Source organism: Xyrauchen texanus, chromosome 11, assembly GCF_025860055.1.
Source record: "Xyrauchen texanus isolate HMW12.3.18 chromosome 11, RBS_HiC_50CHRs, whole genome shotgun sequence".
Lineage (NCBI taxonomy): Eukaryota > Metazoa > Chordata > Actinopteri > Cypriniformes > Catostomidae > Xyrauchen > Xyrauchen texanus.
Window position 1 is genome coordinate 10142379 of NC_068286.1, and position 23704 is coordinate 10166082.

Genomic DNA, 23704 nt, shown 5'->3' on the forward strand with positions numbered 1-23704 from the left:
GTTGTTCTGTGTTCAGCAGAGGGGAAAAAAGCCGTACATCTGAGATGTTATGAAAGTGAGTATATGATGAGAGCATTGTCATTTTTGGGTGAACTGTTCCTTTAAACGACATGCCATCTGGTAATTACCGTTGTTCTGACACTGTACTTTTGATAAGAGTAATTTTACGATAAATTTGCTCCTGTTTTGTTTTTTATGGTTTGAATTGCTGCTCTTGTGAAAAAAGAAATGCTTGGCCACAGTGACACTACTTGCCATTTCGGGGGGCGTGCCATTTTAGAGCTCGATTACGCAACGGGACTTCACAAAATCAAAAATGTACATTTATTATACCTAAACTTTTCTTTGTTTGTACAGAAATCCTGCTTTTGTTCGTCTCTGCTCATGTAATTCAATGAAAGTCATTATAATCCTATTTTAACATCAACGAAACGGGCATTGAGCGCGAGCTGTCCTCGTTCATGAAAAATACACGGTCGAAAGAGACCAAGAGTGAAGCGCAGAAAGGGTAAAAAAAACTATGGATTGTGACATGGCCTTGGACTACATTGTGTTATATTAGACTGATTCAGTGTTGTCATCTCGTATGCTTGTTACGAGTTTCGTTGTGAGGTCTCCATGTTCTTCACGAATGCCCTTCATGTACTGTTTACTCTCACTATAAGAAGGAATCGTCGTGTTTGCTGTTCTGAAGGATGTTTGCAGTAATGTCCTTCCAGAGAGCTGGGCGATTAAGGGGGTTGAAGGTAAAAATGCACGCCTGTGAATCAAGTTGAACACTTAAACTATTAGGTAAATTGTGAAAAAGTAACACACTTTTGTGTGTGTCCCGTAAACTTTCACAAATCCCATATTTGATCAACTTTTATCTAACATAATACAGCATGAACAGTAGGCCGTTTTAAAAACATCAAATATTTCTACCCCCTGTCCCACTTCAGTTAATTGTAGTAGGCCTATTACAATTTTTTTATATATATAATAATTTTTTCCATCAATACATTGCAAACCTCATATCCAGTAAATAGAAAATGAAGCACCTCATGTAGTTATATATATATTGATAATTTATTATAATTTTTTTTTGTAGATTAAGCACCTCTTTTCATTGGCATTTCGTTGAAAAACAACAAAAAGTTTGACTTTTGTATGGTACAATATTGCAGAAATCTCTGTTGCAATTTATATGACTATGTTTCTCTCTCCATCAGTTCCTTCAGCTGGAGGTTTCTCGGATTCAAAGGAAAATTCCACCATTTGTGGGTTTCAGCACCAAAGCAAATAACATAAACAAGCCTGTCCGGTATACAAGCATAAGTAAGTCCATGAGTTATCTATTCACATTGCGAAACAATATCTATTTAGATGATTGACAGTTATTTCATATTCAAAATTTATTAAATGGTATATATTCCACCATATACAGTATATGATATATTATAAATGCCATTTTTGGCATTTTGTCTGTGTTAATAAATATTGAGGCACCTTGGAGAACTAAACGTATTAGTTTTTGCTCAGAATTGATAAAGGGTCGTTTCTAGTACCTATGTTCTACTAAGTCTGCAGCATGAGTTATTTGAGTAATATTGCAGTTTCTTGTTACATGCGTTGATATTGTTTTTTTGTGTTATCTTTACCCTAGAAAAGGCAAAACCCAAAACTATACTTGATATTGCCAAACTACTGCAGCTAAAATCTAAGGAATTAAAGAGAGGAAACAGTCTTTGATCACTGCCACTGCTCTGAAAGCTGCTGCAAGTACTACCAAACCTTCCACACCAAATCAATATAATGCTAAGGTTGATGTCGCAGCCACCTTTATTCCTACTGCAAAAGATACAGTTTTGACCAGTATCCCTCAAGCAAACGATGCTGTAGAAGGTTTGTCAATAGCTGCCAGTCTTGTGGACGAAGGACCTTCTCAGGACATTGCAGATCTGGGGGGGGTAGCCAGCCCTTTAATTAAAGATTATTTTCGAACTGAGGCCTCCACATCCAATGAGGATGCCCATGTTCCTCAAGCAACAGCAGAGAATAAAACTGTCTTTGAAACTACTCCTGCCCCTACTGCAGCACATAAAATGACCTCAGTTGCTTTTGCTCTAGATGTCACATATTTAAAGGATGTAACACAAAATCCAAAAAAGATGTCTGATAAGATTTTAGATGTAAAAGTTGCAGGACCTAAAGTTGTTGCTGCTTATTCAGGAGTAGAAGCACTACCTGTTAGTGCCTTAGCTTCACAAGAGGCTTGGAGTCAAGGTGATATGACTACAGACGTCATTTCATCTTATGGGGAAGTCGCTTATGTATCTAAAGATGTATTTGTTTCTAAATTTAAACGGGACGTAGTTGCTAGTGATAAAACCATTTACACTCCTGATAGTATGGCATCCTCCAAAGGTATGGCAACTCCTGAAGTTTCTGCTGGTCCAAAGACTGAATTAAAGATGGAGTCTTTTGATGTTTCAGAAGTGGCTGAAGCAACCAATGAATCAACTGATTTAAATGCTGCATCTGCACAGGATCCTAGAAAGCTTCAAGCCAGACAATCTCTTGAGTCTCTAGCTGCCTCTTGGTCTCCCAAGGATGCTATGTTAAATTCAAATGTCCATGCAGATAAATCATCTTCTGACACAGAGACTGGGTCTTTTCCAGATGTTGCAGTTGACTCTGATTCCAAAATAGATATTTCCACCGGTGAAGCTGTAGCAGTTAGCTATGGTAAAGTTGCAAACCTTCCAAAAGTTTGTCTTAAAGAAGCCTTTGCAGTCACTGACCACAACCCAGAAGTCACTTTACCTGATCCAACTGAGGAACCTCCCATTTTTAAGTCCATAATGGTTTCTGTAAATGAAGCTGACAAGGTAGTTGGTGTGACAGAAAGGATTGATGATGCTCCAGCCCTTGATCATTTGACTGATCTGATTATAATGCAAACTGAATTTTTAGAGAAAGAGCTGCAGACAAATTCAGATGATGCAACTGATACTTTCCCAGATGGCACAGCTGACTCTTATTCCATACTAGACATTACCACATCTGAAGTTGCAGCAGTGATTTCTCACGAAGTTCCAACCCCTCCAGAAGTTTGTATTGAAGAAGCCATTGCAGATGCTGACCCCATCCCAGAGGTTTCTTCATCTGAGCCAACTGAGGAACCTCCCATTGTTGAGACTATAACGGTTTCTGTAAGTGAAGTTGACAAGCTAGTTGGTGTGACAGAAATGACTGGTGATGCTCTGGCCTCAAGTAATTTGACTGATCCGGTTCAAATGCAAACCAGAGTTTTAGAGAAAGAGGTGCCAACAGATCCAGTTGATGCGCCTGTGTCTTTCCCAGATGGCACAGCTGACTCTGCTACCATACTTGATATTACCACTTGTGAAGCTGCATCAGTGATCTCTGATGAAGTTCCAAACCTTCTAGAAGTTTGTCCTGAAGAAGCCATTGTGGTCGCTGACCCCATTCCAGATGACTTTTCACCAGAGCCCATTGAGGAACCTCCCATAGTTGAGACCATATCAGCTTCAGTAAGCAAAGCTGAAAAGATTGTTGATTTGACAGAAACAGTTGGTGTTCCTCCAGTCTCCAGAAATGTGACTGATCCGGTTCAATTTCAAACTGAAGTTTTAAAGAAAAAGATACTCACAGATCTGGTCAATGCAACGGTGTTTTTCCCAAATGGCACAGCTGACTCTGATTTCATACTCAACATTGTCCCTCCTGAAGATACAGTAGTGATCTCTAAAGTGCCCTCCTTTCCAGAAGTTTCTCCAGAATATGTCGTTACAACCTGTTATGCAACACATGTAAAAGCAGCAGTCTCTGACCTCATGCCAGATGTATCTTCATCTGGACCTTCTGAGGAACCTTCTGTTGTTGAGACCTTATCGGCCTCTTTAGGTGGAGCTGACAAGGCAGTTGGCATGGCAGAAATAACTGTCGATGCTCCAAGCTCTAACAATTTGAAGGACCCGGTTCCAGTGCAAACTGAGGTTTTAGATGAAGGGGTGCAGGCAGATGTAGAGTTGCCTGAAGGTATGTGTCACTTTTTCTGCAATCAGCACCTACATAAATCCATATTTTCCAAATAAAGAAAAATCCTAATTAGATTTTTGCATCATCCTTTATTTGAGTAGACAGTCTTTGCTAGATAGCATGATATTTTAAGATAATACAAATGTTAAATTACCATAAAGATAGCGTTCACAAGGTTTATGTACTTTATATAACCACATAAAAGCCAGAGGTGAAATTGAATTAAATCTGTCAATTTTGCCCTATAAATATGCCATTCTATAAGATGTGTGCACCTTGTTGTGCTTCATATTATGCTTCTGTTATTCGCCCCTCCGACACTAAAATGCAGTAGATTGGTCCTGATGAAAATACATTTACATTTATGCATTTGGCAGACGCTTTTATCCAAAGCGACTTACAGAGCCCTTATTAAAGGGACAATCCCCCCGGAGCAACCTGGAGTTAAGTGTCTTACTCAAGGACACAATGGTGGAACCAGTGTCCTTCTGATTACCAGTTATGTGCTTAGACCACTACACCACCACTCCCACAAATACGATTGAATATGATTGTGTTCCTTCTTTATACAAACCGTTTGCATGTCTAGTTCTAACACCTGGGTTACCCAGCCTTATTTTTCTCATAGTAAAACGTATTTATCCATGCTATCTTTATAAGTATTTTAAGATTCCTAATTCTAACAGAAATGCAGACCTGCCATGCAATGCCATAAAAACATGAGGCAGGGAATTTGACATTTTATCAGTCTGAAATATTTCAGAATCTAAGAGCTGACTTGCTATAACAACAAAGTGAAAGCTTCTGTAAACATTTTCTCAAAACACAAATACAGTATTTGATTGTGCTAATCTGTGTTGAATCAGTGTGGGTGACTTTGTAACAATGTCTTGTCTCATGGAGGCGTTGTATCGCTTCAGTTATACTGAACTGTACCACAAGAGGGTGGACTAACCAAGTACTTTGGGATCCTTTATCATGAAAATACTCTTTCTTATGGGTGAAATTATTTTGTTTGTTTCATAATGCAGATAATTTGTGTGTTTGTCATTTGTTATAATTGATTACTATGTTTAAATATTGTTTTGTTTGAATTTCAACAGGCATCGCAGTGAAGTAGAATTATAATAAGAATTCTATCTTTAAAGTTGCTCAACACAGTATTCATAGTTATTAAAACTTATGATATCTCTTGTGCTTGTCTTGTTCTCTGCAGTACAATCTGCCGTACAATTGGATCCAATACAGAGTCTCTTTCTCGACAAGATTCGTGAATTCTCCATAAAGAGCCAGTATGAAAAACCTTCCATAAACCAAATAACTTTAAAAGTTCCTTTAATTACAATGGATTCAATATGAATAATCCTGTTCATGTTGCCCCATAGAGCGTCTGGTGGTCTTTTAGATGCTGGACCAGAGTATGAAAAAGCTTTCAATGAAGAACTTGCCAAAATCCAGAGATTTTACGGGGGTGGAGACTTAACAGTGTTCCCAGAATTTAAGTTCTGTGGTGGGTATATCTCCTTTATTTATGTTTATATATATATATATATATATATATATATATATATATATATATATATATATATATATATATAATATTATTATTATCATTATATAAAGTGACATTGCGCTTACTCTATTGAGTTGAACCACATTTTCAGTTATTGTGCATATTCAAGTTTGGATGATCCCAGAATTATTAGTATCTGCTAATTTTATGTTATTCTATTTTTCAGAGCCTCAACTGGTTGAAGACAGCTCGAAATGAAAAGCACCCATGCTGGCATTGAAGTTTCTAATTCGAATTATGAAGATTATATTTCAAGAAGCAATCATATAATCTTTTAACTTATTATGCAGTGACAGAACTATACACAGTAAGAAAGCAAGCAAAACAATAAAGTTGTTTGCACCATTTTCAGATAATATGCATCTGTTATTAAACTCTCTGAATGACCAACAACAAGTAACTAATGCACATTTTCAACATGTTACATGCCCCACATTGAAGTCTCTAGGGGGCGAGCACTTTTTCTCAATACCGTTATGTCTCCGCCCTCTCCATAAATATACATGAGGGAAGTTGCCTGCGTGCCGTTACGCTGTGACGACATGGAAGAACTGCGGGTCCCGATTGCTGCAGCCGCTTGTCATTGTGACGAAGATTGGCACTAAGGTAAGCTGTCACTCAAACTCTTTTCCGACTCCCTATCAATCAGGCGATCTGGGCCGCGCTCTGAAAATGCACGCGGCACATAAGAACGAGGTTTGCGCAGGAGGCACGCGTTCTGGACACTTTTGGGCTGAAATCAGATATTTGAAAGCGGTTTTTCTGGCTCGACACAGTCTAGGCCCAGCTCTTTTTTATGATCTTTTGTAGAAGTGCGAATGGCGGCGGCGGTAACACTGGTGGGGAGGGATAGCCTGGTGTCCCTTAGATTGATTGATAGGCGATAATGGGCAGGCGTTTTATTATATTTAAAGGGACAGGGTCGACTTTATTTTTAAAAGTGAGCGAAAACGAGTCAAAGCAGCAGATGTTTTCCATTATGACATAGATAAATAGTTCTTTAGTATATTAATGATATCAGCGATTCCCATGATTATATAGCACTTCGAATGAAAACGATATATTTACATGAACATACATGCAGTGGTTCAGACTAAAGGCTCAGTACAAACATGGCGCCTACAGTAATATTGTAAGAGAGACCATCTGATACAACTGTGGATGAAGAAATAGACCAAGGCGAATATACACGACCACGGTTTCCATTACAGCAACCTAATGAGTCCCTACTACTAATACCCTTTTTTTTAGGAACAAATGAATATATTTTTATTCTCAAATTCAAAGACAAGCACTCATTGAAATCCTACTGCATTGCAGACACGTTATTTAGCGATGTTACTATTTATAATGCAAAACTGTATTTGGTCGCAAACGAGTAGGTGTGTTTATCCAATTACACATTATCTGTCTGAAACTGCACAAGTTCATCGTACAGATGTCTACACACCAATAAGGAATTATTTTATGCATCTTTTAGTTACTTTCAGATATGCATGCAAAGAACAATGTTTCGATTAATATGCATACAGAAAATGTAAAAATAGCTTTTTTTAAGATTTCCTTTATTCAGTCAATGTAAAGTATCATCTTATTTTTAATTTATTTAATTGATATAGTGGTGTGTTATAGTCACAGATGATACTCAGTATTTATAATGGCAAGTAATAATATTCACTTTTTATTATACGTGGAGTTTAAGAGTCTTGAACTGGTTTGAAATGTGGATCACTGTCAAATAAGGTTGTCCGAGGTATTAAAAATAGGAAATCTTAAAAAAATAAATAAAAAAAAATCTATTTTAAAACCCTTGTGTCAAGTTCTTAGAAATGTTATCTTTGTGTCCAATTTGGCTTCATACATTTAATACATCATATTGCATTTAAAAAAATAAAATAATGTAATGTGGTGTAAGCATGAAGTATTAAAATAGTTTCCTTGCACCTTGAATACATGAGTGAGTTAAAAACTCAACACTTGTGCATCAATTTAGTTACTCAGTTACTCAGAGGTGCTTAGATGACAAAAATGTCCACATCAAAAAACTGCCATAATGATATTAAATATTAATATTAATTTCAAATTTCAGTTAGTTAATATTTTTTAACCAACATCAGTCCTGATCTTAACTACCAAATATTCATTCATTTTCAGGATTTTAACCCTTTAAATGCCAGTCAGTTTATTTAACGCCACTGTTGTTTGTGCTCGCACACATACACACAATTCTCAATACGCCCATACAAAACACACTCTGACATCCATACCAATACACCCACACAATTTTTCTATAGGCCTGCTGTGCTCTATAATACAGCAAACAGAAAATAGGGGGAAAGCATGTATTTGCTCCATAGGCTATACGGAAAATATAAAAGCAAGGGCTCCGGAATGAAAGCAAAATATCAAAGAATTCATGATTTTATGCTTTAATGGCACTGGGATCAAATTCTGCAGTTATAATGGGTTTCAATGGAGACATTTTTGTCCTAAAGGTCCTAAGTGTAACTATTTTGTGTACACAGTGTATTATAGATGTATTTTAAGAAATATCAAAATTCCCCAAAAAATACACACCTTTGGCAAACTTTATGCCATTGGCATCGACACAGCCAAAATGATCAATAAAACATAAATGAAAAAGACAAACATGTCCTGAAGGTTGCACAAGGGTTAATCCATTTATTTAAAAAAAAAAAAAAAAGTTTTCAAAAAAATGTTAAGGTGAAAAGTATTTTTGATTAAAATCATGTATTTTTTAGTAAACATTTTCAAGACGTATTCTCAGGGTTACACCAAATGACCTGAACAAAATGTGCGTTTTTATAAAAATGTTAAAGCTTCTGATTTTATTCATTAATTAATTCATTCATTTTAACTTCATGCTCTCTGTTTTATGGTTCTTGTCAGCTTACATCGTGGTTATGCCACATGACTGATTTGGTGGACAAAATCAGATTTGTTTCACTGATTATTTTTTTAAAGAAATAATAAAATATTAGTCTGCACTACTCATGCCAACATTTATTTTTTCAAGAATGTTAGCTTTAAAAGAGACTTTGACTTTAAGCCCCAGAAAAAAATACAAAAATAACTTTAAATTTAGAAATCTGAAAAAATGCTCATCTTGGAAGAAATGCCTGTTTCGTGTGCACTCTTTTCTACTCCAGCTACTGTCAAAACTTGGCAGTCCAATACTGCAGATATTGTTGATTTTTGTATGACCAATTGCTTGTTATGTTCCTCATTTGTAAGTCGTTTTGAATATAAGTATCTGCTAAATTACTAAATGCAAATGTAAGTAATTGTTTTGTGTGAATTGCCTTTTTTTTGGTGGTATTTTTGAACTATATAATAGAAGAAAAAAGAGGGTCATGTCATTTAACCACGTAATAAAGAGTTTTAAATGTCTTCTTACAGCTCTTCCAAATAAATGTTTCTCTTTGTTGTTGCTGTAGGTTTAGTGGTGCTGAAGCTCTGCTTTATAGAATGCCCAAGCGTTTTCCACGGCAACAGTAACTATGATGACATCCCCATCAATGTCCATGGAGGATTACCAAGAGTCTGAACAGGTTTGTGTTGCCAAAGAGCTAGTGCCTTTTTATACTGCTTATGGAGTACTACTTTGTTTTGTGTTTTAGTTTTAGCTTGACTGTGGATACTGAATAGTCTAGGAAAAGTAATAGAAATGGTAACACATCTATATCTAAACATCCAGAATCCACTCTTTCAAATGAACAAAATTGCATTGTGTAGCAGGTGATGGCAGAAAAAACATTCATAGGTCAGGATTGCTTTATTTGAATGATATGTGCCTCAGTCATTAGGCTTATCAGGCTCCATACTGTTTTAAATAATTGATAACCTACTTTATATATTGCAGTAAAATCAACACATGTTGCTAAAATCTCACATTCTGATCTCCTGTTGTGAATTCTGAGAATGTTGACCTCTGTTTTATCGGATGGAGAGAGAGAGACACTCGAGACTAACCCGAGATGTTCCTGCTGTTGTGACATATTTTTAACATTTCCCCCATTTCAATCAACACTATTGTTGCTCTCCATCACATGCACTCAATCATGTGGGCCTTTCCAACTGCCTGTCCAAACTCTAATGAGAAAACATAGCAACAAAGCTCACTGTTGTAATATGAAACTATTATTCTATATTAATCATGCAAATTATCCCAAGAGACAAGAGATATGTGCTCAACTGCATTTTGGACTCCCAATAGTCACGTAAGGGGCAGCTAGCCACTTTTTGTCCTGCTAATGTCTGAAACTAATGTGGAAAGTCATCGTGCTTAAACTGTGAAACCTTTTTTAAATCTGTCAGACAATGATGTAGTAGTCTGAGATGTGCGAGAGAAGCCCCTCTGTGAAAATTAGGTTTTATTACATGCTTTGAAACCCCAGGGTCTCGTTCGCCCTGAGGTCTGTCCTATGAAAGAGAATCTGTGTTTATGGCTCACACATGGACGTTAGTGCCCGAAGACATGGCGGCTGACAACGCTAACTTTCACATACCTCACCCAGCACAAACAGACTGCTTTCAACATCTTCCTTTTCCAACTCCTTACACCCCGCTCCACTGTCCCGTGCAGATGCAAATGGGGGAACAGACAGCGGGACAAGCAGAAAAGAGATTGGAAGAAGAGGAGAGAGAAGAGGAGGAGAGCAGCGCAGCACCTTCTGAGCCACAAACTCTTATGGAGGTCTACAAGACAGCCATTTATAGGTAAGATATTTGTTTCTCACTCTCACTCTTGGGATATGTTTTTGAGGTGTAGTTGAACAATTATTCATGCATGTGTGTTGAAAATATCATGTGGTGTGAATCTTCGGCTAAACCATGAGTTTGTTGACTTCAGACACCCCTTGTTTCCTCTGTTGGCGCTGCTCTTTGAAAAATGTGAGCAATCCACCCAGAGCTCCGATTGCGTGACCTCGGCCAGTTTCGATGTGGACATTGAGAACTTCGTCCGGAACCAGGAGAAAGAAGGCAAGGCTTTCTTCAGCGAAGACCCTGATTTAGACAATCTGGTAAGTGGCTTACTACCTCTAAATGGACACTTGCCTTTAAATAGCATAGATTGGGCCCGTTTGCTGGGCAAACGGGCAAACTGGTCGCTAGTAAATCAGTCTGCATTTTCAGCTTGTCAAACACCAAAATTAGACACCCAAGGAGAGCTAAAACCAATTGGGCTAGCTTAAATATCAAGATCATCTTAAAGGAATATCCCGGGTTCAGGGCTGGACTGGTAAGAGAAATCGGCCAGGGATTTTACATGGCAACTGGCCCAAAACTTGTTGAGCGGGGGGTGTTCGCTGTCCTATTCTGCATATCGCAGTGCAGTTTTGTGGTCCGTTCTGCATAACGCGGTGGCTCATTTTAGCTTATCGCGGCCCATTCTGCATATTTCGCGGCCAGGCATATTCCCAATGGCAAGTCCGCCCCTGATCGGCCCCAAAGTGTGTCAACCCAATGGGAAAATGCCCGGTATGCCAGATTACCAGTCCAGCCCTGCCCGGGTTCAATCCAAGTTAAGCTCAATTGACAGCATTTGTGGCAGAAGTTGATTACCAAAAAACATTATTTCGACACGTCCCTCCTTTTCTTTAAAAAATAGCTCAAATCTGGGTTCCAGTGAGGCATTTACAATGGAAGTGAATGGGGGCCAATTTTGATAATTGGTAAAATACTCACTTTTTTAAAAGTATAGCCAAAAGACATACAGGATTTGCATGTAACAATGATTTTGGTGTGGTAAAATCACTTGCTAACCTTTGCTGTGCAAAGTTTTAGCCAATTTTACTACTTCGTTACTATGACGATGTAATGTCAACAGACTCTAAAACAACTGTCAAAATGACCATTTAAACAACTTTACTGCTCAAATAATACACAAGTTTCAACAGAAGAATTAATGTAAGTGCTTTTATAGAAATTATAAGCTTCACATTTCTGCCTTTTAAACCCTCCAAAAATGGACCCCATTCACTTCCATTGTAAGTGCCTCTCTGTAACCTCGATTTTCACTTTTTTTAGAGAAAAGGAGATACAAGACTACATTAATTTTTGTGTATCAAATATTATTCTATAAATGCTGTCGATTGAGCTTAACTTGTATTGAACCTGGAACATTCCTTTAAAGCACTTACATAAATTATTTAGTTAAAACTCTTATTTGAGCAGTAAATTTACCGGGAATACAGTGCTTAAAGTGTTACGCCATCAAGGCAATAGCAATTTATACACACCAAAATCATGTTAAAACTCATATTGTTTACATCTTTACCTTTACTTTTGAAACAGTGAGTATTTTAACATTTACAGATTATTACTTTCCATTGTAAGTGCCTCATTGCAATACAGATTTTTAACTTAAAAAAATAAAGACATTTAATCCCCTTTTCTCCCAATTTGCAATGCCCAATTCCCACTACTTAGTAGGTCCTCGTGGTGGCGTGGTTACTGACCTCAATCCGGGTGGCGGAGGACAAGCCTAAGTTGCCTCCGCTTCTGAGACAGTCAATCCAAGCATTTTATCATGTGGCTTGCTGTGCATGACACCGTGGAGACTCACAGCATGTGGAGGCTCATGCTATTCTCTGCGATCCACGCACAAATTACTACTCGCCCCATTGAGAGCGAGAACCCCTAATCGCAACCGTGAGGAGGTTACTCCATGTGACTCTACCCTCCCTAGCAACCGGGCCAATTTGGTTGCTTAGGAGGGCTGGCTGGAGTCACTCAGCATGCCCTGGATTTGAACTTGCGACTCCAGGTGTGGTAGTTAGCGTCAATACTCACGTCAGTGGGAAAATTTGGTCTGTTACTGGCACAAGCTGGTTAAGCTGGTTATTTTTGCAGGTAGACCAGCTTGTCCAGTGTAGCCATGATGGGTGACCAACCAAAACCAGCATGAAATTGCACATCGCATGCTTTATACTGATCAATAAAATAGGGTAATTTAACATTTACAGTATATTGACTGGTGAACGAGCTTAGACCAGCTAGGCTGTTTATTATGTTTTTAAATTCCCCCCAGCAGAGGATTTGACAAAATGTTCGGGTCATTTTTGGGACAGTTATGTATATCTTTGGGTTTGCATGAAAATAATATTTTATTATTTTAATTTTGAATGAAACTACAGTACTTATATAATTCTGAGCATGTGCACAAACACTGTCTACCTGAGTGTGCTCACTCAATAAGGAAATGAAAAGAGGGTGAGCTTTTCCCTGTTTGGATTCGGTTTTCGAATTTGACTGGAATGGTGGGGTCGGGTTGGTTTACTGATAATGTCTTGGTATGATGTCTTGTTAACTATGCCGTATGCTTTGACTGGGCTCAGATGGTGAAGGCCATCCAAGTGTTGCGGATTCACCTGCTGGAGTTGGAGAAGGTGAGTGACCTGTGTAAAGATTTCTGCAGCCGCTACATCGCCTGCCTCAAGTCCAAGATGAACAGTGAAACCCTTCTGAGCGGGGAACCAGGAAGCCCCTACTCCCCAACACAGACACAGGTACATACAGAGACCCCTTAAATCTGTCTCCATCTTTACTCAGATGTCTATCAAATAGGTTAATGTCATTTGCATGTATTCTCTTCTCAGCCACCAAGCTCATTCTCTGGAGCCCTGAGTCCTCAAGGTATTGTAGTACCAGCATCTGCCTTACAGCAGAGCAACATTACCGTCACAGCTTTAAACCCCACACAAGTGGTCACAGGTGTGTTATTTTTTGTTTTTACTCTTACACTTTCTCTCTGTGTGTCTTTTTTATTTTCTGTGTATTTACATTTTTTCTTTCTGTCTCTCATGTCTCCATTTATTGACTGTGTGTGTGTGTTTGTTTGCTCAGGTGGTACAGTATATCAGCCCGTTACAGTTGTTACTCCGCAGGGGCAGCTGGTCACACAGACTCTGTCACCTGGAACAATACGCATCCAGAACTCACAGGTGAGAGATGTCCTAAACTAACACAGTCTTTCAGGAGATGGCACATATTCCAACATTAATGAATGAAAGTAAAGTTTCTTTGAGTGGCTCCACCTTGATTTTAATCAGGGTGTGCAGATATATATACTCTTAAAAGATCATTCAGAGTACTGCATATATTATATATGAGTAATAAATTATTATGAAGCATCAAGACACACATACACACACAGACTCCTGACACTTGTGTTTGTTTGCCCACAGCTTCAGCTGCAGCTGAACCAGGATCTGAGCTTTTTCAGTCAGGAAGAGTGTTCGTCTAAAGCAAAGAGAGGCATCCTGCCCAAACACGCTACCAACGTCATGCGTTCTTGGCTTTTCCAGCACATCGGTGTAAGTCAGAGTCTTCTGTCTTTTACAACTGCACTGCTTTATAGTGTTGGATTTTGGACCGGTCTTAAAGACAATTGACGAAATGACACTAATTGCAGACGAAAATCACGAACGCACCTATACAATTTAAACCAAGTGTGACACATTTTTTATCTTGGAGAACAGTTTGCATTCCTGAACAAAAGTGAAATGAAATCTGGTCACGTCACATGCTTTATTGCAAAATGTAGAAGCTGATCATCAACAGATATTCAGTACATTTTGGAGAAAAAAAACAGAAATAACATTTTCCATGATCTTTTGAATAAATTGTTAAAGGGATTGTTCCCCCAAAATGAAAATTCTCTCATCATTTACTCACCCTCATGACATCCCAGATGTGTATGACTTTCTTTCTTTTGCTGAACACAAAGATGTTAATTTTAGAAGAATATCTCAGCTTTGTAGGTCCATATAGTGCGAGTGAATGGTGTCCAGAACTTTGAAGCTCCAAAAAGCATATTAAGGCAGCATAAAAGTAATCCATACGACTCCAGTGGTTTAATTCATGTCTTAAGAATCGATATGATAGGTGTGGGTGAGAAATAGATCAGTATTAAAGCCATTTATTACTATAAATATACTCTTTCACCAGCACTCCTATGCATATTCAGGAGAGGACAGAGTTCTTGTTCTTCTGTTTTTTAGTGATTTGCATTCTTCGTGGATTTCGCCACCTACTGGGCAGGGAGGAGATAAAAAGGGAGGGATAAAGCAAAGGAAAAGAGTAAATAAATCATATTAGCACAACAGCCCAGTAGGTTGCGATATGTACGAAGAATACAAATCGGCAAAATACTGAAGTAGAAGACCTCTCTTGAACATGCATTGGGTCCATTGTACAAAGGAGCCTTTGTTTGTTCCTGGCAGGCATCAGATGCCCTTACCCCGCCCCCACCCTTATCCTAACCATATGGAGCCTCTGAGGCTGAATACTCTGCCAGGAACAACCTTTCTCCCATCGCGGTGCATTGGAGGGCTGTTTGAAATTAGATTTATAGTAAAAATAAAATAAAAAAATACATAAATATTGATCTGTTTCACACCCACACCTATCATATCATTTTTCTTAACTGATTAAACTGCTGGATATGGATGCTGCCTATCCAGTGCATCCGGAAAGTATTCACTTTTTCCACATTTGTTATGTTACAGCCTTATTCCAAATGGAATTAAATTCATTATTTTCATAAAAATTCTACAAACAATACCCCATAATGACAATGTGAAAGAAATTTGTTTGAAATCTTTGCAAATTTATTACAAATAAAAAATGAAAAATGTACTTAAGTATTCACAGCAAGGTGCATCCTGTTTCCACTGATCATCCTTGAGATGTTTCTACAACTTGATTGGGGTCCACCTGTGGTAAATTCAGTTGATTGGACATGATTTGGAAAGGCACACACTTGTCTATATAAGGTCCCGCAGTTAACAGTGCATGTCAGAGCACAAACCAAGCCATGAAGTCAAAGGAATTGTCTGTAGACATCCGAGACAGGATTGTATTGAGGAACAGATCTGGGGAAGTGTACAGAAACATTTCTGCAGCATTGAAGGTCCCAATGAGCACAGTGGTCTCCATCATCCGTAAATGGAAGTTTGGAACCACCAGGACTCTTTCTAGAGCTGGCCGCCCGACCAAACTGAGCCAAGATCCCGATGGTCACTCTGACAGAGCTCCAGTGTTTCTCTGTGGAGAGAGGAGAACCTTCCAGAAGAACAACCATCTCTGCAGCACTCCACCAATCAGGCCTGTATGATAGAGTGGTCAGACGGAAGCCACTCCTCAGTAAAAGGCACATGACAGCCCGCCTGGAGGCACCTGAAGGTCTCGCAGACCACGAGAAACAAAATTCTCTGGTCTGATGAAACAAAGATTGAACTCTTTGGCCTGAATGGCAAGCGTCATGTCTGGAGGAAACCAGGAACCGCTCATCACCTTGCCAATACCATCCCTACAGTGAAGCATGGTGGTGGCAGCATCATGCTGTGGGGATGTTTTTCAGCGGCAGGTACTGGGACTCTAGTCAGGATCGAGGGAAAGATGAATGCAGCAATGTACAGAGACATCGTTGATGAAAACCTGCTCCAGAGAGCTCTGGACCTCAGACTGGGGCAAAGGTTCATCTTCCAACAGGACAGTGACCCCAAGCACACATCCAAGATAACAAAGGAGTGGCTACGGGACAACTCTGTGAATGTCCTGGAGTGGCCTAGCCAGAGCCCAGACATGAACCCGATTGAACAACTCAGGAGAGATCTGAAAATGGCTGTGCACCGATGCTCCCCATCCAACCTGATGGAGCTTGAGAGGTCCTGCAGAGAAGAATGGGAGAAACTTCCCAAAAATAGGTGTTCCAAGTTGTAGCATCATACACAAAAATATTTGTGGCTGTAATTGGTGCCAAAGGTGCTTCAACAAAGTATTGAGCAAATATTGAATACTTATGTACATGTGATTTTTGTCAGTTTTTTTATTTTTAATACATTTGCAAAAATTTCAAACAAACTTCTTTCACATTGTCATTATGGGGTATTTAATAAATTTTGGAATAAGGCTGTAACATAACAAAATTTGGAAAAAGTGAAGCGCTGTGAATACTTTCCGGATGCACTGTATGTGCTTTTTGGAGCTTCAAAGTTCTAGCCACCATTAACATTTGTATGGACCAACAGATCTGAACTATTCAGCTAAAGATCTTCTTTTGTGTTCAGCAGAAGAAAGTCATACACATCTGGGATGGCATTTGGGTGAGTAAACACTTTTTACTTTTGGGTGAACTATTCCTTTAAATATAGTATGAAAACATACTGTAACTTTCAGAGCTCAAAGCTTTATCTTTAGTGAAACAAACACCACTTATTTAAATTAAGCTGAAAACCTGACCTGTAATTTAAGCAAATTACTGTAGTCAGATAGATGAAGATGTTAGCTCATGCCCGTCCATATTGACACATCAACAACACATAGGTTAGTGTTCAGAAACTTGCTTGCCTGGTGACAGTGAGTTAATTCAGAGATATATACTGTTTGTGTGTGTGTGTGTGTGTGTGTGTGTGTGTGTGTGTGTGTGTGTGTGTGTGTGTGTGTGTGTGTGTGTGTGTGTGTGAGACTGTGTGTGTGTGTGTGTGTTTTATTTTGTTATTTATAATTTGTAAAACACAAGAATATACTATTTTTACTAACACTAAGTTCAGATCTTGTTTCTTTCCCTTTTAGCACCCTTATCCTACAGAAGACGAGAAGAAAAAGATCGCCCTACAGACCAACCTGACCCTACTGCAGGTTAACAACTGGTGAGCTATTAGAATAGTGTAAAACAGAAACCAGACACATCTTGAGGTAGGTCAGTGTACATCTGATTGGCAAAATCTCTTCAGGTTCATAAATGCACGGAGACGGATCCTGCAGCCCATGTTAGACGCCAGCTCCTCAGACACACCCAAGAGCAAAAAGAAGACGCCCCAGACACGCCCCCTCCAGCGCTTCTGGCCCAACTCCCTTGCCGCCTCTTTCTCCCAGCAACAAGTTACCATGGAAGACGGTACGGCTATAAAGAACTTCATAAATAAGAGCTGTCACACAGTATTAGTTTAGTTGAGGGTACAGTGGATTATACATTTTAAGAATATAATTATATTTAGATTTTTACATTTCTGAAGAAAATGTGTGTTGTGTTTGCCCATGCAAAACTCGCCAACATGCTGCTAGGGTGTTGTGGATGGTTGCCAGGGCGTGCTAAGCAGTTGCTAAGGTGCTCTGACTGTTTTTATTGTTACGGTCAGGGTTCGCACAGTGATGGAAACCCCGGAAATATCAGGGAATTTTAAAGGCCTGGTGAAGTCATGGAAATTGATCATATCTTAATAAGTTATGGCAATTTTTTGTAGTGATTTTTCTAGTTTTCCTCGGTTCTATAAAATATCTACTCAGCTAGATATTGCTGTTGTGTAGAGTAAGGTGCCATTCAGACTAGAGGTAGACCGATATATCGGTTTGTTGCCAGCACTGAAGGATTCTACAGTTATAACGGTATGGTAATGCAGTATAACAGCGGCCTCTAGAGGTGAAATAAAAACAATCACGTAGGATTCGCTGTATTTAAATCTTTCATCATTTAAAATAATTATCTAAATTTGAATCCTCACTGCAGTGCATATTTTGCCAATGTATTTTGAATAGATAATCAAGTTGAGTAGTTCACAATTGAAGTGAGGATATGCAAAGAAAAATTTGACTATATGGCAACGTGCCCCGTCAGCACATACATTGTGTCATTCATATCTTGTGTAAATCAAATATTGAGCATTGTAATGGAGCCAAGTCTCTGCCATTTCAAAATGAGTGCCCCTTGTGTGTTTTGGGCTTGTTTAAAGTTGAAAGTCCTGTGTTATGCACCAAATCTTCATTTTTCTGGTTATTATTGGGAGTTCGCTTGAACAAAAAACTTCATCTGGGATTTTACAAATTTGTTTCAAAACTATCGGCCGGTAAATCGGCTATCAGCCTTTTCCACCTAGAGCCGAAGCCATTTGTTTTGAGAATAATGGCTGGCTGATGAAGTTATTGGCTGACTAGCCGGCTCAGCCAAAACCTAAATGGCTGCTGCAGCCACCAAACTTTTCATAGCTGCAAATGGCTGATGCTGCCACTTCATGTCTACAGATGTCTATGTTATACTGATTTACTAGATCTCAATATTTCCAAGCAATGCACGGGTTACACTATATTTCTACAAAATGCAATACAATGTAATAAAGAAAACACCAGATTTTCGCTTTTATTGAAAGTGTTTTTACATTTTGCATCACCTGCTGGTTTGGAAATGTCACAGTGAAGCAAAAAAGTTCGCTTAGAAAGGTCTTGATTACTGCGAGTAAATTAATTGGTATCCCTTTAAGAGGTCTTGAACAAATTTATAAAACTAGATGCCTTAGTAAAGTAAGACAAATTATATCAGACAATAGACATCCTCTGTTTGATAAATTTGAGATATTACCCTCAGGTAGAAGATTCAGGATGCCAGCAATTTTTAAAAACAGGGGGAAAAATTCCTTCTTGCCACAGGCAGTAAAATTATTAAATGATAGGTAGTGTGGGTGTTCACTGAGCGGGTCTCAGTGAAGATTAGAATTTGTTTTTATTTATTTTGTATATAAATCTGCATATTTGTTACATGTATATTGTTGGTCTTATATGTACGCATGTTGAAACACAAGGGGATAATAATAAAGCAATCAAATCGTGAATTTGCAATGTGGAAACGGTGGTTTGTTACTGCAGCAATATCACGTTCAGTGCTATAAATCTCTCCGTTCCAGAATATTTGTTTCATAACATCAATCTTTGATTCAGGTGTTTGTGCAACCGTGCCCTGAAGATTTAACAAAAGTCTGGGTAGGCCTAAGTTAAAAAAAAAAGTAAGTAGGAATTAGGAAAGTATGTGAGAAGTGAGATCAAAATTACCTCGCTTTCTTCTTTCCGCCATTTCACCTCAGTGCGAGAAAAAAATGCATCGCTTCTTCTGTACGGAAAACAAGCAATTTTAATTGGTCGTCAATTCACTGTGAGTCTGTGTATCGTAGCAACGAGCACAAGACTGTGCTGTTATGAATCCAGTGGGAAAATAGATCTTGTGTATTGTTTATATATTCCTTGTGTGTATGTCCCTATGTGATAGAATTATTATTTGATGCAAATAATTCTAGCCGGCTCAGCCAAACTTTATCAGATGGCGGCTCAATTTGGCTTACGAAATTATTGGCTGGCGGCGGCTGAAATTCTAAATGGCGCAAATAGCGGCGCCTGGCGGCGGCTTCGGGGTCTATTTCCACCACCTTAGTTATAAGTATCGGCAAAATCCACTATCGGTCGACGTCTAGTTCAGACAGAATGCGTTCTTGCGCTTTAAAATAGGTATATATATATATATATATCATGATGCATCGAGAATCGTTTTATAATCGAATCGTTACCCTTTGAATCGTAATCGAATCGTGAGGCCAGTGATGATTCACACCTCTACTGACGTGGCATCTAAACACGGCACTCCTGGGCGAGATGCTGATAAAACTGCGAGACGCTGCGCAACAGTCAAAGACGTCCCTCTAGTGCATGTTTACAAAGAAAAACTATACAAAAAAATGCAGACGTATGTTAACAGCCCCTGAAATTTGCTCGCAAGCCAAAATTATTTCAGATTTGTGAGACAATCGTTCTTTTGGGACAAAAGTGATTCATTAGCTAATTGGTCTGAATAATATCATCTTCTTAGAAAAGTGATAGTACACTTCTCCTCAAGAAGCCACAGGATTTGAGGTATCAATCATGTCCATAGCACAAGCGATATGGACGAGTTACATGCCGAAGTTTAATATAAAGTATCAGGGGTTTGTTCACATCCCTAACCCTAAAGCCCAAAGTATACTTCAGTCTTTTGACATCTGAGTACAAGACGAGTGACGCAAATTTCATCATCAGTAGAGTGCCCGAGCACCAAGTGTGGCCCGTGCAGCCCAATTTTGCATCACGTACTCTGAATGCGCAGTATACACATAGAATAATTTGCACTTATGAGTGGGTCCATGAGATGGAAGAACTCACATTTGAACTGATACTTTCAAGAAGAAGCGCTAAAAGATGTAATCGCTGCCAAACAACAGGAGACGAAGGTAGAAACAACAACAGTGGGTGTCAGAGGGAGTCAGGAGATAACGGCATTTGTATAGCTCAAGTCTGAAGGAATATAAAGACATCTTTATGGGTCTAATAGTCCAGTATCTCATAGCATCCCAGCACACATGCACCCAACCGCCAGTGTATGCACACACAGTCAAATTAAGTAAACTTTAAAAGGCTACCGTTCGCCTGTGCGCAGACGCTAAACGTTTACGTCAAAACCAAAGTATACTTTGGGCTTATTACTGCCTTCATGTGCTATTGGAATTTTTCTACTTCCTACTTCTGAGGTGGTAATTACGAGCATGCCGTGTTCACGTGCTTTTTGTCGGAAAGAACAGGAAACATGGACGACGCCAGCTTCATTTATTCATATTTCTTGATGAACTTTTATTTTGACACCGTAAAACATGTTACTCGGTTAGCTTGCTGACGATAATGGCATTTTGGTCAAATTCAAGCTATTTTTACGGTGTAAAACCGTACAACATGCATAGAATGGTTGCAGATATACATAAATGAATATGACCAAAATGGCAAGCGGTAAAAATGAGCTGCATTTAGAAAAAAGAAACAAAACCTGTCATTCACTACAGAAAATATACTCCCCTACGCCATGTTGGAAGTTTAGGACTCCTACCATCTCAGCATAGAATTCCGAATTATCCACTTGAACTTCCGACTTGGGTCATTCGTGTGCTCTGAACTCGTAATTACGATATTTCCGAGTCCACATGAAGGGCGCATTAGTATTAGCAATAGCAACTTAGCAAACATAACTAAGGTTATTATATGTAATTACAATAACTTGCATGAATGATATTATTACATTTTTGTCTGTTTTAGCAAGGTTTGAACATTTTGGTTGTCGTTAATTTAGGTACCATGGTGACAGTCGGTGTGGGCGAAGATGGGCTGCAGACGCTCTCATCGGATGGAGCTACGCTGGCCATGCAACAGGTCATGATGGGAGGTCACAGTGAGGAGGATGATGATGAGGAAGATGATGATGAAGATGAAGACAATGATCCTTCTCACTCCGACATGACCAGGCTGGGTCTGGAAACTAGCGACTCGCTGTAGTATGACCACACACACACACACATTCTCTGAGAGTGATGTGGAGAAAGACATTAATCAGAGGAGTATAAGAGCACTAAAATGAAAGAATGTGGAAGGAGGTAGGTAGACATGACGAGAGAGAGACTTTCAAACAAACAAACCTTGGCTGATGTTTTGATGGTCGGTCACTACACACATCCTCAAGTTGTCAAACAGCTTGTTTGGAGTACAGATAAAGGGCTTTAAGCCATACACACACACACACACTCTAACGACCCACACATGCACCTTTATAGTCAAAATGAAGAGCACAAGTCTGCAGTCATTCTCTCTCGCGGTCGAACACAAGCATAATTTCCTTAGCCGTGTGCACTTTTTTTGTATGATACTGTAAACTTAAAGTGTTCAAAGCACAGTTTGAAAGAAGCAATGAGGAAGGAATTTAAAAACAAATGGTCACCCAAAAATGTATATTCTGTCATCGTTTACTCGCATCTTTCCGATCCTGTATGATTTTTTCATACGCGTTTGGAACAACATGATGGTGAGCACTGTAAATAACGACAGAATTTAGATTTTTGGGTGAACTATGGCTTTAATGCTGGATGATTTGGCTGTATTTCTCCTAATCATCTTGGATACCTTGACAATGAGATTTCGTCTTGCATGCCTGTGTTTGCTTTAATTGCCAGGCACCAGGAAAAGAAGGAACTATTTTTATAGTACACTGTCATAAATGATTGGTGCCAATTTTTCATTTGTTTTTTTTTTCATTTGCTTGGTTTTCTCTGGTTTGATATGTTTTGTAAGGAATATTTATATATGAAAAGACACTTTTAATGTGGTCACCCTGTTTTGGGGGGGGGTTTGGATTGTGGTAACGAATTACTTTGTATAACGAAATAAATTCTACAAAGTTATTGACTAAAGGTGTAGACTCAGAAGCCTTATGTGATTACATGTCTAATGCCACAATGTGAGACGCTATCATATTTGTTTAAAAGATCACTGATGTCCTGTGCAATCGAGATGGAAAACATTGTCCAATAAGTTGATCATATTTATGATATTCAATGCTTGTAATTGTTGTGTGTCAAAAATACTTTGTATTTATGTACATTTTTGGCAGAAAGACTCATTATTGGTGCATTCAGCTCCAAAAATTACAGATATTTTCTTTTTTCTCCAGAGTTATCTCAGACAGTTCCTAAAGAAATATGTTCTTAAAGGGACAGTTCACCCAAAAATGAAAATTCTCTACATTTACTCATACTAATGCCATCCCAGATGTGTATGACTTACTTTCTTCTGCAGAACACAAACAAATATTACTAAAAGAATATGTCAGCTCTGTAGGTCCATACTATTATTTACAAAATATGCTCACATGCTCACAATAGATTACACAAAATCTATCACACAATGTAAAGCCCTTGAGATTTGTACTGTTGACCAGTTTGAATTATAAATAAACTTTCTCAGTGTTATTTTTCGTGCATGGCATATCAAGTTTTTTAAAAGCCAATTTAGAATTTGACATGTTTTGCCCCAGTTTTTGTGCTTCTTTTTTATGAACTGATATTCTTCTTTACAGATGTCACTTCATGAATTGACCTTGTATATCCTGTTTTATTGTTACTTCGCATATTCTCTGCTTTAGGCCATCTTTTCTAAGCGGCTTTTCATTTGCAGCAATAGTCTTGTGATGCCATCAGTTAGATGACTAACCCAAAAGCAGACACTCCTCCGTTGGTTCAGCATGGGGGGTTTAAATGCTGCTCTTTGGGCTGTGAGCATTTTTTTTATTTGCTTCTCTAAAGCACACAGACACACTCAAATTTGCCTTTCAAACTCTTCATTTTGTAATAAAGGACACATACTTGAAGAACATATTGTTGTGCTTGATTTTCTTTATTTAAATTGAGTTCTTTAAAAGTACATTTGTAATGTAGATCAAGAAAAGAG

General features: G+C 38.6%; 2 protein-coding genes across 2 annotated transcripts; both read left to right on the forward strand.

The window, feature by feature from the left end:
• Positions 1–276: 276 nt before the first annotated feature.
• si:dkey-22n8.3 (uncharacterized) lies at positions 277–5962 on the forward strand. Its single transcript, XM_052137832.1, has 7 exons — positions 277–508; positions 666–746; positions 1212–1317; positions 1646–4044; positions 5261–5336; positions 5430–5554; positions 5784–5962. Exons 4-7 carry the CDS (start codon positions 2085–2087, stop codon positions 5813–5815), a joined length of 2193 nt encoding a protein of 730 aa, XP_051993792.1. The 5' UTR covers positions 277–508; positions 666–746; positions 1212–1317; positions 1646–2084; the 3' UTR covers positions 5816–5962.
• A 169-nt stretch (positions 5963–6131) lies between these two features.
• LOC127651573 (homeobox protein PKNOX1-like) lies at positions 6132–23619 on the forward strand. The gene is made up of 11 exons (XM_052137472.1): positions 6132–6223; positions 9076–9189; positions 10224–10357; positions 10491–10662; positions 12979–13149; positions 13240–13354; positions 13487–13584; positions 13828–13956; positions 17219–17295; positions 17380–17543; positions 21558–23619. The coding sequence occupies exons 2-11, from the start codon at positions 9139–9141 to the stop codon at positions 21758–21760; spliced, it is 1314 nt and encodes a 437-aa protein (XP_051993432.1). The 5' UTR covers positions 6132–6223; positions 9076–9138; the 3' UTR covers positions 21761–23619.
• The last annotated feature ends 85 nt before the right edge of the window (positions 23620–23704 follow it).

What these genes read in the sequence shown, in the direction of transcription:
- si:dkey-22n8.3 (XM_052137832.1), top strand. Translation starts at nt 2,085, where the DNA reads ATGACCTCAGTTGCTTTTGCTCTAGATGTCACATATTTAAAGGATGTA. An exon ending in AGATGTAGAGTTGCCTGAAG is followed by an intron (nt 4,045 to 5,260) that starts GTATGTGTCACT and finishes TGTTCTCTGCAG; the next exon opens with TACAATCTGCCGTACAATTG. An exon ending in GAATTCTCCATAAAGAGCCA is followed by an intron (nt 5,337 to 5,429) that starts GTATGAAAAACC and finishes GTTGCCCCATAG; the next exon opens with AGCGTCTGGTGGTCTTTTAG.
- LOC127651573 (XM_052137472.1), top strand. Translation starts at nt 9,139, where the DNA reads ATGATGACATCCCCATCAATGTCCATGGAGGATTACCAAGAGTCTGAA. An exon ending in ATTACCAAGAGTCTGAACAG is followed by an intron (nt 9,190 to 10,223) that starts GTTTGTGTTGCC and finishes TGTCCCGTGCAG; the next exon opens with ATGCAAATGGGGGAACAGAC. An exon ending in GGCTTTTCCAGCACATCGGT is followed by an intron (nt 13,957 to 17,218) that starts GTAAGTCAGAGT and finishes TTTCCCTTTTAG; the next exon opens with CACCCTTATCCTACAGAAGA.